Genomic DNA, 13,481 nt, shown 5'->3' with positions numbered 1-13,481 from the left:
CCCCATCACAGCACCTACATTTACAAGCATGCCGTCCATAATTTCTCAATCTTTGACTCTTCCTCTCACACGCCAAGTCTTGATAGCAAGGAACCCAATCTAAATTCAGTTAAATCTTCCCAATTTTGAACACACACGGTGAATAAATATGAAAAAACAAAAGTCAAAATTTTGATTCACTACAAATGAGCATACTAATGTTTATTGCATTATAACCAATCATCTTCATTGGAACAACCAATACAATCTAATAGCCACAGTTCATAATACACTGAACTGGATCAGAAAGCAGGAAAAAATAAAGGTTTTACCTCTATCTTCATCTCCTCACACTGACACAACTTGATGACAGCAATTCGACAAGTCTCAATGCAATGCCTTCGATGACATCTCTCATGGAACCTATGCAAACCACAACTCAGCATTTTATCACAAGTACCACCACAAAGCGCACAACAACATCACAAGCCAATCCTTCATAAACTCTCTCCCCCAAAACGGCAACCTCTCTCACACACATGCTTTCTGCAGACTAACAATTTTCCGCACGGATTCTCACATCTAAATTCTCTCTCACAACACTCCCCTCTCCTCGACTTTCCTTCCACATAAACATTTATAAACGCCGCGGGCATTACACAGCAGGCAAGTTCCATCATGGCAGATTTGCTTACAATTATGAATCCCACAATCTAATGATTCATTACAGAAATTGCTACAGGAAAACAATTTGTAACCGCAGCTTAACATCCATCGTTTTGCCACAAAAACATGACGTTTTGACAAGTTTCGGGCAAGATGGGCAGGAACGGGATGGCAAAGTAACAAACAGAAATAACCACAGTTATTCTTCAACGGTCGGTAACAGATTTCGCAGCAAGAGTGAGGTACAATCCGGGGATTATCAAGTGGTGGATTTTCCGCTTTGCCACAGAAACAGAGGTAACTTCTTGGAACTTGAGATATGGATTATTCACAGCGGCATTTAGGGCAGATGCAGGTGGATGATTCCGCGGCTTTATCGGGGGACGCAGGGAGGCCCGTGGAGGCTCGATGAGCGGAGAGATCGGAGGATTGGCAGGTCCAGGATTGGATACCAGATAAGGTCGAAAACGGCGTAGCATAGAGAAGTGGAAGACCAGGCTGGATCGGATGGTTTGATGCTTCGAGAGAAATGAGAGATGATAGGATTTGAAAATTGAGCTTGTCAGATCTGCAGAGTGGCGGTGACGGATTCGGAGAACAGCTGTCAGTGTTGATGGTGGCTGTGGGCAGAGGACATTTCAGAATTTGGGAAGCTGGACTCTAGAGCAGAGGAACTGGAGTGGGGTTTGGTTCGGCTGGGCATTGAAGAACGAACAGAGGGCGGGGTAATGAAGTCACGTGTTATCCACGTGAGCATTTGGAAAAATGGAGTGCCAGGCCCGGGGCCGGTAGTGGATTGTTTGCTTGCCCATTAGCAGCAGCAATTAGAATTGAGATCCATGAACACGAGACAGGGATAGTTATCATAACGACCACCTGGTTAATTTTTCCGAATTGACGAACGCCTGAATATTTCTGATTTTTGCTTCCTTTATCAGACAACAAATCAAAGAGAAAAGACTATCATTTTCTTATTGCTTTGAGTCAACCGCAAAATACCTTCTCATCAGAGATTAATAACATATTATACGTGTTTGGAAGTTTGAAGATATAATTATGATGGGTTTTTAAAGTGTTTTTTATTTAAAAATATATTAAAATAATATTTTTTTATTTTAAAGAAATTATTTTTAATATCAAAATAATTTAAAAATATTAAAAAAATATTAATTTAAATAAAAAATTTAATTTTTTTTAAAAACAGTTTTAAAATACAAAAATAAATCCATCATTTTCTTTTTACCGTGTAACACAACGAAGAGCAAGAGAAAAGCACCGGGCAGATGCTGTTATGTTCACACGGCAATAAAAGAAATCACATAATCACACCAGCTCACAACAACGACAAAGAAATCAAAATGGACTTCACAGATTTGTACTGTACTTCTCTCTTTCGTAGTTTTCTACTTAGCGTGGAACTTCTACTGGTATCAAACAAATTCAAGGCGCACAAGGAGCTTTACACATTTGTATCTCTCTCCCTTGCGGTCATGGAGTGGAACTGCTCGAATCCCTTCTCTTAACTCCCATACAGGAAGGCATGTTTGACCTCCAAAGTCATCCTTCTCTGACATGTCATATTCATGAACTTCAATCCGAAGCAGAGCTAGTTCTGGAACTGTTAATGGAAACTCAAACTCCTCATTCCAATAAGGTATCCAGCTGTCCTCCAGAGTCTTCGTTTTCTTCATCACAGTATCTGCAGGGACCCCGGCAATCCCAACCTGCACAAAAAGAAGTTAAACTGCACTTGATCATCCATTATTTTTCATGATCTAGGCAGTAGCCACTGATTCAGATACCTATCGGGAACAAAGGGGAAGGAGGGCCCAAAAAGAAGAACTAAGCAGTACAGAATCAAAAGTAAACTGCAAAAATCTAGCGAACAAATAACAGCAAAGATAAAAACTGTTACGGTAAAGTCTTGCATTACTACAGATCTCAACAATGCCTTAGCCATAACAAGAACATGAGACTTTTGATGGAACGCCAAACTAGGATTAGATTATAGTTGTGTAGAAGGAAAATTGTGCAGTGGATTGAACGTAATCACTTAAGAAGAGGAGACAACAAGGCCGTAAGATTGTATCTACTTACCCTCGCATAGAAATCTGGTGGGGAATATGCATCAAAATATGTGTGCTGGAAATCATAAAACCATCCTTCACCCATGTATATTTTCACCTATTCAGCAATAAGAAAATTGCAATTATTCATCTACGCAAAGTTAACTGCAAAAGAAAACTTTACATGGACATTTTAAATGGATCCGGAAAAAACTCCATTCCAGCCAAAGCCATTGACAGTAAAGCACTCACCTTCAAAGTTTTTTGCTTAGGTAACTTAGCTTTGGTATCAAACACCTCGCCATGTGGACCAGACTTCAGTAGAAAACTTGGTTTCTTCACAAATCCACACCCACCATTGGCTCTGAACATTCCTTGCATCAACCAGAGTGATCTTCCATGTCCCTTCAATGACAGACCTGCTTTTAGTATTTGGCTGAGACACGTACTTGTATAAATTTAAAAGAACAATGATAAATGTAATGCATTGCTCAGCCAGTATCATATAAGATAACTATATTAAAAAAAGACTTCATCATTTTCTCTTCTATCGATCTAGTACTTTTTAAACACAAGTTTGAATAAAATTATTCAGTTAAGCAATCCATTTACAAACAAAAGGCCAAAACTCTTAAAAAACTAGAATGATTAACACCAAATCCTCCCACCTTTACTTTCTACCCTCAAAGTTTATGCTTGGGAACTCAATAATTAGATTTTGAAACACGAACCTGCATGTTAAAAGCAACCATTTGAGCACCATGCATCCATCCAATTAGTGGGTTGTAGTTGGATGAGTTCACACGAGTACCCTTTGGATACACCCTGAGTATATTCCGCTGGGTAAACCTGTACAGCAAGCCATTTATCAGACATACTGGAACTTGGTTTTCTAATGATCCAAGTACAAAGGGTATAATAATGGCATAGGATATGGTTATGAAGCACATAAGCTAATTACTAGTATAATAATGGAATTGATAATGCCAGAAAAGGAGTCAAAATTTAGAAGCCAGGATTGGATAAACACCACAACATAGAATATTAAAACCCAATGTTTCGAGTCATTCAAATCCTTCCAAGTCCACCAATAAATACATTCTCAACCATGAGCATTGAACTATTAAATGCACAATCGAACAAATAGTAACTGTGACAGTAAGGTTTCAAGCAGCAAATAAAGGCACATGTACTCCTGCAGATGAGTTCTTTCAACGGAATGCTTTAGGGTTTGCTTATACCTGACAATTTCTTTTCTATAGGTTTCCGCAGCCTTTTCAAGCTGTTGCTCACTTAAGCTAAGACGCCTCACTTTATCAGGATCTACTTTCAGACATTCATGTAATCCACCTTTAGGCTTCCCAGCATGAATAGCAATCAAACGTTTGTATTCTGGTGCTATATCATGCTGCAACTTGTGATCTCCTTCATCAAGATCTTCCTCTGCATCATCATCATCATCTTTGTCCGATTCATTCTGCTCCAAGAAGGTTAGTCTGGAAAGAAATTAGAAAAACCTGGCAAACTAAATACTAGTAAGTGTCTTCAAATACCTTGTCATCAGAAAGAATGGGGATCTCTTTCCCCCAAGCTTCTTCATCGGAAGCAGCATTCCCCTTCTGGGAATCACTCTCTTTATCTTTAATATTCTTCGCCTCAAGGTATTCCTTTGGTGGTTTTGTTGATATGATAATCCGTCTCTTCAGAGACTCAGGGGAAGGGAATTCCTTCAAGCATTCTGAGCCAGGAGTAAACAGGATGTCTCCAAATGTTTGAGTGACCATCTAGAAACCATTTGAAAGAATATTAAATCGTTAGCCCGTAAGTCCTTCCCATCCCAACAGAATAGCAAAGACTCACCCGAGCCACTTTAGCCTGAAGATCTGGAGTAAGGTGGTCTTCTAGAGTTATAACAACGGGGAATTCAGATGCAGTAAAAGCGTACTCATTAATTGACCTCAAACATTTGATAAGTTGCACCGGAGTTGTCAAAGTCCTAAACAAGGTCCAAAGTATCACTGGTTAAAAACCAGGGAAGGATGGTTCAAAAGTATTTTGAAGTTAACAGCAATGATCTCTCATAAATCACGACTGAAAGGTCACTCAAGGCAAAGTACTAAAGGATATAAGTTGTGCAAATTTTTTTTTTTACAGATTAGCACATATCGATCCCCCATTAAAAAAAAAGAAGAAGAAGAAGAAGCCACTAAGCTTCTTTATGATTCATATCACCAAAGCAAGATCAAAATCAAAACTTAACGAAAAAAAAAGATCACTATTAAGTTGTTGCACAATTATTGGTTCCTGCTTCATTTCCTTTTGCAGTAACAATTGCACATCCTATATTTATTTAGAGATACCATTATTAGCACTATAACAGCATACCTCCCATGAAGTACCTCCACATCATCATTTTCAGAATTTGGCCATATATCCAATTCAATTACCCTCACACCTTTTTTCAGAGCATTTATGATGGGAACATCGCTGCAATCACTACTAAGCTGATTCCCAGTTAGATATGAATTGTGGCCAGTATATATGAAATAGTGTGAAAGGGGTGCTGTCATATCTTGATGCACCTGAAACCAAAGAATAAAATATATAAGCAAACACAAAAAAGAAAAATGCAGATATCCGTACGAAATTGAAACAGAACAGTAATTCCAAAAAAAATCAACTAGAAAAGTAAACCATGACAAAGAGACAATAGTTGAAAGCTTTTATTTTTACATTCCTGGTAGAAAATGAAAGGCATTCCACTTTTAAAGAAACTTTAAATAACAAAAGTTAATTAGCGACATGGACAAGTTCAAGCATCCCACGTGACTCTCTACATCTAATCATACGTTTCAAAGATAATTAGACAATCCAATAGCATTAATTGACAAGTTATTATAATCATGAAATACTTAAATCGATGCAGCTTATTAGTAACCATTCAGTCAAAAGTCATAAGCTTGAGTTTTTCACTTTCTTTCCCGACATGGAACACAAGAACCCGCCCACTTCCTATTTTAGCTATCAAAGCAATATATAACTATGTGTATGATAAGTACCAAATTTAACCAGAAAGAAAGACCCGATTAACATAAGTAATTGAAGAATCAAAATTTAGCCACAACAAAGAAGGGTAAAAAAAAAGAGGAAAATTACCCCAAGTTTAAGATCAAGAGGAGGGTTAGTATCGCCAAAAAGATACTTAAAGAAGGCCTCAAGATGGAGCCCTTTACGGTGGAAAAGAGACAAATGTTTGAGGCTTTCAACAATAGATTGTGCTTCCTCGAAAGTGGCCTTTTCTTGTTTTTGAACCTCGATCAAGAACCTGTGGATTTGATCAGCGGTCATGATGCCATTCTCCGAGTACAAATCAAACAAGGCCTTGATCTCATCCGGGACCTCGGCCTCTGCTAGCTTGAACCTCCTGCGAAAGCAGAAGCAAACTCTGTACGTCTGTTTGGACATCGGAGAATTTTAGAGAGAGATGCAGAAAGATGGTTGTTGTTTTTATTCGAGGATTACAAGATTGTTGCCATTTGTATGTAAGAAGAGAGAGTGCTGTTTTTTCGAGGATGGTGTGCGTCGGCAATAAAAGGTGATGGTTTCCTGAGAAATTTGGGTGACATTGCGTGCGGCCATATTGACCTTTCGTTTCTCTTGAACGGTTGGCATGGGCGTAGTGACTGTGACAGGAATCCAATACTCGACAAACTGATCCATTTGCTAAATTATACGCATGGCCGGTGACAGGTAGCTTTGACCATACGCTAAATCAAACTGTGATAATGCTTGCGTATTGAGGGAAAGAATAAAGTTAATTTACGGAAAGTCTCGCGATAAATTAATGGAGTGCTAGTGAAGGAAATGGACAATCTGGTGAAGAGGTGTTTGGAATTTCATATGTTTTTCTTTTTCCCCCCTCTATTCTATATCAGTCTTTATGTGCTGACTCAAACTAATAAATTCTTTATCCATTGAGTTTATGGTAAACTATTTGCACTTGAAACTCGTAAATTTGAGAGGATAAGCTTTTTTTTAATTTGAATCCTCCGAAATTGTAGAAATAACTCCTCCGTCCTCTCCGACAGGAAAACTGATTAATTTCACTGCTCGGATGGGGTTTCCACAGCCCACCTTTCTTCTGCATTGCCAAAGTCCCCTTCCTGGAACTCAACTCCATTTTTATTTTGCTAGCTGATGCTGTTTGGATCTCCTTTCTAAGGCTTTGATGGGCTCTACTCTCCTTTCTATATTAAAAAATAATAATAATAGAAAATTGAGATGTCTATTTTTAGTTGGGACGTGAGCACCGTGGTTAGAGGTCACGCTTATTTTTATAGAGAAGGTGACACGTTTGGACTTTTCTCCTTCCTCCCGGCTTAGGGTTCTTTATTATTATTATTCACGCTCGATCGTTTGTGGCTATTACTGTAATTTTGTTTCTTGTTTCTTACATTAAACAGCTAGAAGTACGAGGTTAAAGTGACACGCATGCCATGAAATCAGGAACTGTTGACACGTTAAATAAGTTGATGACTTCAATATCCTTCTTTTCAGTAACCAATTAGATGATAATATTTCTCAACTTCAGTAAAAAAAATAGTTACCTGGAACAAAAGAAAAGGAATATCTTTCTGCTCAAAAAAGATACTCCTTTGAAGCAGTAGTGGACCACAGCATCTAGGTTTTCTCTCACAAGTTATCTGATGAAACACACGTCCACATCGGATTACAAGGGGTGAGGATCTCTCATATTCGGACCTAATTATAGCTTGGGCCATTGACAGATCTACCTTCTGTTCTGCAAGGGCATTCCGAGAACTTCCTTGCAGTCTACGACTTTCAGACCAGCTTTCACTTACTGGAGATTTTTGTTTTTGTAACAAGTTTAAATGACTCATGGAAGTTAACTTCGATAGCCTGACTTGAGATTTGAAGGGTTGCTGATAATTAAAAAGCACGCCTTTAGCCATTAAGCCATCCCATCATATTTTATTATTACGCACTTTCAGAGCCGCCATTAAAATGATGATAGATTTTACGGGGGAAGGGTGATCAAACGTTCCCCATGATAGTGTTATAATACTTCAGCGGCCAAAAGAAACGCAAGTGAGAGCATTTACATATAAACAACCGTACAAGTATGGAAAAAATATTTTTAAATAAATTTTCATTTAAAATATATTAAAAAAATATTTTTATTTTAAAAAAATTATTTTTAATATTAATATATCAAATGTAAAAATATCAAAAAAATTAATTTAAAACAAAAAATTAAAAATTAAATTTTTTTAAAATATTTTTAAAACATAAAAACAAACATAATCTAGTTTTCATCGGTTGCTGATTTGCACCTTGACTTTCCCGGCAAGGTTTCGATATATACCGTTCAGGACTCCGGATCAGAATTTTTCTTGTAAAAACACATGAAGGAGGCGGCTCGGAGCCTCGTACAAGTGATTGGTCCTACCGGAGTTTTTCCATCCAGAACGAGATTAGATTCAGTGGATATTGTAGGACTATCATTTGTTTTTTCCGGTTGTATCTCGATTGGGTTACATTTAAAGGGGAAAAATTATAGTTTTACTTTGGGATACATCAACACAGATGATATGTTATACCAACTTTTTGGACAAAATTAACCATAATTGAAGAACAAATCAACTTAGCTCAAAAGTTGTTCGCTAAATAATCTTTTAAAGATGCATCCAGGCAAGCTTCTTAATACGTGACCACAACTAATCATCAAGTGTAATGTTAAAGCACCTAAAAAACGAAAGATTACATTGTGACATCTCAACAGCGAAGAAAGGACCTTGCAGCAACAGCTAGGGCTGTCCATGTTAATTGTCAAGGGTAAAAAACTTTGATTGTAACTTTTCATACCCTATCGTCGGTCTGAAGCAAAACAAAAGCATAAGCATTCGGGCCAGGTTCAATATTTCTTAACTAATTATGAAGCCTATTTATTATACACCTACTGTTGGACAATCTGTTGTTCTAGGATCAAGGGCTGGAGCTAGCATATGCCATCAATGAAAAATAATACTGTAGAGGTTATACAAACTGAAACCCCATTAGAAGCCTTACATTCTTGAGTTTCTCTCCTTTCTTATCATGGAGAGGGACTGATCGGATTCCTGGTCTTAGATCCAAGACAGGCAAGCATGTTTGACCACCAAAGTCATCCTTGTCTGACATATCATACTCTTGCACTTCCACCCGAAGCAAAGCCAGTTCGGGAACGGTTAGGGGGAATGTGAACTCCTCATTCCAAGCTGGAGACCAGTTATCCTCGATTATCTTTGTTTTTCTCTTTGCTGCATCAGCTGGTACCCCAACGATGTAAACCTGCAGTGCGGATTATTAATTCATTAGCCGGAAAGCATGCATGAGATAGATACTTCAGGAACATGATACAGATGCCAGCAATGTAACAGAATAAGGCAGGATTAGAACCTCAAATTAAACCTCACCAATCACAGATACCAATATCCAAGTCTGGTGATTCAAACTTATTTGCAAAATCTAGAGATTATCCTGAGGATAACAAGTCAAATGTTCATTTACATGTCATCACACATCGTTTTCGATCTTAAGCTAGAATGTGAAAGAAAATACATATGGTTTGCTCATTAATGGCTTTTAATCTTTTAATCACTTCAGAGTGAATTGAGTTTCGACCAATTGTGGATAAGGCAGGTTAACCAAAACATATTGAAAAGTCTTTTTCCCATTCCTAGGTTGGAATGATGATGCTCAAGTATTACGAGGTTTATTGACAAATTTCACATTTACATGCGAGTAGGATACTTAATCCAACCAACCTTTGTGTAGAAGTCTGGTGGTGAGTATGAATCAAAGTGTGTGTGGCTAAAATCAAGGCGCCATCCATCACCCAAGTATACTTTCACCTGTTAATAGATAAAATAGAGTTGGGGAAGAGAGCTTCAGACAGATGAAATTCAATTTCAAGCAAGACTAGTACACTCACATTTAATGTCTTTGTTACTGGTAATTTTGTTTTAGGATCAAACACCTCGTTATTTGGACCTTTCTCCAATAGAAAATCTGGTTTCTTAAGGTAACCACAACCTCCATTGGCCCTAAACATCCCATGCATCAGCCAAAGTGATTTTCCATATCCCTGTTAAAGAAAAGCTTACATGTTACGAGGACTTTATATGGCTGGCATTCTATGATCATCTTATATGCAAGAACATGAAGCTTTGGATTGCTTGACTAATTGGAACATCCAGGTCACTCATGGTTCATAAAGGATATAGTCTTTTAACTTATGAATGCCTCCTTCATGAAAGAAAGTTGCCTGACATCAAATGGTTTTGGAAACAAACCTGCATATTAAACGCAATCATCTGAGCTCCATGCATCCATCCAACAATTGGTTTGTAATTAGAGGAGGTGATCCGAGTTCCCTTAGGGTATATTCTCAGAATATTATTCTGTGTAAATCTGGGAAGAACATCAGCATATATTAGCACTATCGATCTGGTTTTAAGATGGACAGTAGCAATAGAAACTTCTTTCAAGCATCTGTAATCAGTAATGTTTGATAGATACCTCACTACATCAGTTCCATTTGTTGCCGCAGCCTTTTCAAGTTCCTGTTCACTCAAACTAAGACGTCTAACTTTATCAGCTGCAACTTTCAAAGCATCCTTTAAACAACCCTTTGGCTTCCCAGCGTGTATTGTGATTAGACGTTTATATGCAGGTGCCCCTAACTGGCCTGATTTATTGTCACAATCGGTTAGGTCTACATCATCTTGATCACTGTCGCTCTGCCATTTGTGAAAAAGTTAACGAAACACCATAAAAATCTTACTTAGACTAGGCAAGATTCGCCTCTATGCTCACCCTATCATCCGCTTCTAGTTCAGCTGTATGGTATGGTATCCCTGATGCTTCGTCATCTTCTTCGGATGAATTCCTTCCACCTGGTGATAAAGGTCCCTTTCGCTTGATGCCACTAGATTCAAGATACTCTTTTGGTGGTTTGGTTGAAATGATTATTCGATGTTTCAATGATTCCGGAGAAGGGAACTGTAATAAGGAATCTGACTCAGGATAGTACAGCATTCCGCCAAATGTTTGAGTAACCATCTACGTGCAAAGGTATTGCAGGGTTATAGATAAATAGGAAACAGAGAAGCTGAAAATTCAAATCCTTGAAAATGAATTGAAAGCTAACCTCTGCAACTTTAGCCTGAAGTTCTGGTGTGAGGTGATCTTCTAAAGTTATGATGACTGGATAAGGAGAACTAGCGAAAGCATAGTCTCTTATGGACTTCAGACATTTTATGAGTGGCACTGGAGTGGTCAGGGTCCTACGATCAATCAGGATATAACTTAGTAAGAGAAACAATGATTCAGAATCATAACATCCATGCATGTCTTTCCTACAGTGAATGTGTTTTTCTTTAACTCACTTATAACTCGATTCAATAACACTTCATTTGCTTCTGCGTTCCAAAATGCAATCCAAGCTATCCCTATATAGATTTTTCTCACTCTCTCACTATTTAGCAACTCCAATTTCTTTTGCGTGAAATCCATTCAGTGAATTCTATTCATTATATTATTTTTGTTAACTCTATTCATTATATTATTTTTGTTAACAAAAAATAAAATAAAATAAAAGTTAAAGACGCCCTGTCCTTCATGCTTCAGGAAAGGGAAAGATGAGATATACAGAACGATGAAATATTGTGCCCCTAAAAGCTTCCTCATTCTGATTTGTAATAGCAACTAAACATTTCGCTAAATGTTACTTTCAAGTTAAAGAAAGACTTCTGCTTCACAAATACTACCATCCATGTATGAAGTAGTGGATATGCATATCCACAAATACATAAAGGCAAAAGAAAGCACTCACATTCGCAAAAATGGTAAAATTGCAATCAGTATATACCTTCCATGAAGAACAAGAATCTCATCTTTTGCGGAACCTGGCCACAAATCTAGTTCAATTACTCTTACACCTCTCTGCAAAGCTTTTACAATTGGCACCTCGCTACAATCACTACTCAGTTGATTCCCAGTTAGGTAGGAATTATGCCCTGTGTATATGAAATACTGTGCCAATGGAGCAGTCATATCATTGTGTACCTGGAATGACATAATTTGTCAAGGGCATACTCAACACGGTCCCCTTACAAATTGTTCAAAGCATACCCAGATAAAACATGGCAAAGATGCAGATATGTAATGCTCCAAAGATCCCTGTTCGTAAGACTTGTAAGTAAAAATCTTTTCGTAATTTCTAAAAGAGAAGTTATTGTTTTGGTTCTTGATCATAACAAAAAAAAAAAAAAAAATCCTATCTGCTAATCAATCAATTTCTAGGCCCACACACCTTAATCAATGTATAATTCTAATTGCTAACAAAATCAGCAAAAGGGGGCAGTGCTACTTTCACTAGTCCACAATGTAAATGCCCCGCTTCCTGCACAATACAAAATTGCCAGGAAAAAAAATGCAGAGAAAGAGAGAGAGAGAGAGAGAGAGAGAGAGAGAGAGAGAGAGAGAGAGAGAGAGAGAGAGAGAGAGAGAGAGAGAGAGAGAGAGAGAGAGAGAGAGAGAGAGAGAGAGAGAGAGAGAGAGAGAGAGAGAGAGAGAGAGAGAGAGAGAGAGAGAGAGAGAGAGAGAGAGAGAGAGAACCCCACCTTTGGAATCCCAAGTAAAATGCAAGAAATATTTAGACCCATCATTTGCTGTAAAAAATTACAAACTTATCCAACCCCATTTTCCGAGCTTCTCTAAAGTTCAAATTACAACAAGAAATAATTGAGAAAGAAATGGTTTGGCATCAACTGCACAAGATTTTGCTTTCTTTACCCTATCCATGATTAAAAAAAAAACAATGATTTAAAAGCGTAAATCACAATTGTGATACTCTAAATTTCATAAACGTGCCATACACATTTAGCGACAGAGTTAGGGAGAGGGGTAACCTGAGAGGTGATGGGTCCATTGAGATCATCATAAAGCAAGAAATGGAAAAAGTCATCAAGATTAAGTGAATGTCTGCTGTATCTCGTCAAATGATGCCTCCTGTTAATGACCTCCTCCACGATCTTCTGTGCATCCGCCAGCGTGCAGTCAAGCTCGTCCTGGTGCAAAACCAGGAAGCGCCGGAGCTGATCAGCAGTCATGTGGGACCCACCATTCGAGAACTTGGAAAAAAGTTGTTTCACGTCTTTGGGTGGCTCAGCTTCCGTGATCTTGAACTTTCTGTTAAAAAGATTAAACATCTTGTAATTATAACTCCCCATTTCATCTTTGTTGCTATTGCTAGATTCTGGTAGTGGAGATGTTCTATGCTTATCTTTCTTGTAGCTCCCCATCGTTGAGTTTCTCTGCCACGCTATCTGGTTTTTTTTGTTTTATTTTCCAGTACCTTTTTGGCTTGAAGATTTGGGAGACAGGGAGGGAGAGAGACTGAGGAGGGCCTATAAAACAGGAGAATTTGTGGCTCTATCTATCGTTGGAGAAATGAGACTATAAAAGCAAAAGCACCACCTTGATATCTGGCTCCTTCTTCTTCTTCCTGTTGACTAATATCAAATGTCACAATTATCCTGCTCTCGTACGAGGATGTCTTCTCTGCAGGCCAATCATGTGAGGTGACATCTTTCTGAAACAAAGCAATTTCGAGTAAATTCAGATTAGGAAATGAAAACTTTTTACTCCAAATACAAGATGTTTTTAGGAATTTATTCTAAGAATAGTGTAATGTTATATTTCGAA

General features: G+C 38.0%; 2 protein-coding genes across 3 annotated transcripts; both read right to left on the bottom strand.

The window, feature by feature from the left end:
• Nucleotides 1-1,905: 1,905 nt before the first annotated feature.
• On the bottom strand, nucleotides 1,906-6,412 carry LOC105138441 (phosphoinositide phospholipase C 2-like). The gene is made up of 9 exons (XM_011044509.1): nucleotides 5,868-6,412; nucleotides 5,097-5,293; nucleotides 4,572-4,707; nucleotides 4,265-4,495; nucleotides 3,953-4,188; nucleotides 3,443-3,560; nucleotides 2,964-3,116; nucleotides 2,743-2,829; nucleotides 1,906-2,369 (listed from the first exon to the last, which is right to left on the bottom strand). Exons 1-9 carry the CDS (start codon nucleotides 6,174-6,176, stop codon nucleotides 2,076-2,078), a joined length of 1,761 nt encoding a protein of 586 aa, XP_011042811.1. The 5' UTR covers nucleotides 6,177-6,412; the 3' UTR covers nucleotides 1,906-2,075.
• Nucleotides 6,413-8,482: 2,070 nt separating this feature from the next.
• On the bottom strand, nucleotides 8,483-13,423 carry LOC105138440 (phosphoinositide phospholipase C 6-like). Of its 2 annotated transcripts, XM_011044507.1 has the most exons (9): nucleotides 12,686-13,423; nucleotides 11,644-11,840; nucleotides 10,924-11,059; nucleotides 10,590-10,835; nucleotides 10,293-10,513; nucleotides 10,067-10,184; nucleotides 9,706-9,858; nucleotides 9,539-9,625; nucleotides 8,483-9,062 (listed from the first exon to the last, which is right to left on the bottom strand). In XM_011044507.1, exons 1-9 carry the CDS (start codon nucleotides 13,076-13,078, stop codon nucleotides 8,769-8,771), a joined length of 1,845 nt encoding a protein of 614 aa, XP_011042809.1. In that variant the 5' UTR covers nucleotides 13,079-13,423; the 3' UTR covers nucleotides 8,483-8,768. The 2 variants fall into 2 exon arrangements, with proteins under 2 accessions (XP_011042809.1, XP_011042810.1); XM_011044508.1 differs by lacking the exons at nucleotides 9,539-9,625; nucleotides 9,706-9,858.
• Nucleotides 13,424-13,481: the final 58 nt, after the last annotated feature.

Source organism: Populus euphratica, unplaced genomic scaffold (assembly GCF_000495115.2).
Source record: "Populus euphratica unplaced genomic scaffold, PopEup_1.0 scaffold181.1, whole genome shotgun sequence".
NCBI lineage: Eukaryota > Viridiplantae > Streptophyta > Magnoliopsida > Malpighiales > Salicaceae > Populus > Populus euphratica.
This window is presented reverse-complemented; position numbering and strand designations above follow the sequence as displayed.

Excerpts from the sequence above, each read along its gene's own strand:
- LOC105138440 (XM_011044507.1), bottom strand. The coding sequence starts at position 13,078 with ATGGGGAGCTACAAGAAAGATAAGCATAGAACATCTCCACTACCAGAA. Across the intron at positions 10,185-10,292 it reads AATGGAACTGATGTAGTGAG|ATTTACACAGAATAATATTC; the intron begins GTATCTATCAAA and ends TGTTCTTCCCAG. Across the intron at positions 9,626-9,705 it reads CAGTAACAAAGACATTAAAT|GTGAAAGTATACTTGGGTGA; the intron begins GTGAGTGTACTA and ends ATCTATTAACAG.
- LOC105138441 (XM_011044509.1), bottom strand. The coding sequence starts at position 6,176 with ATGTCCAAACAGACGTACAGAGTTTGCTTCTGCTTTCGCAGGAGGTTC. Across the intron at positions 3,561-3,952 it reads TATAGAAAAGAAATTGTCAG|GTTTACCCAGCGGAATATAC; the intron begins GTATAAGCAAAC and ends CTTGCTGTACAG. Across the intron at positions 2,830-2,963 it reads CTAAGCAAAAAACTTTGAAG|GTGAAAATATACATGGGTGA; the intron begins GTGAGTGCTTTA and ends ATTGCTGAATAG.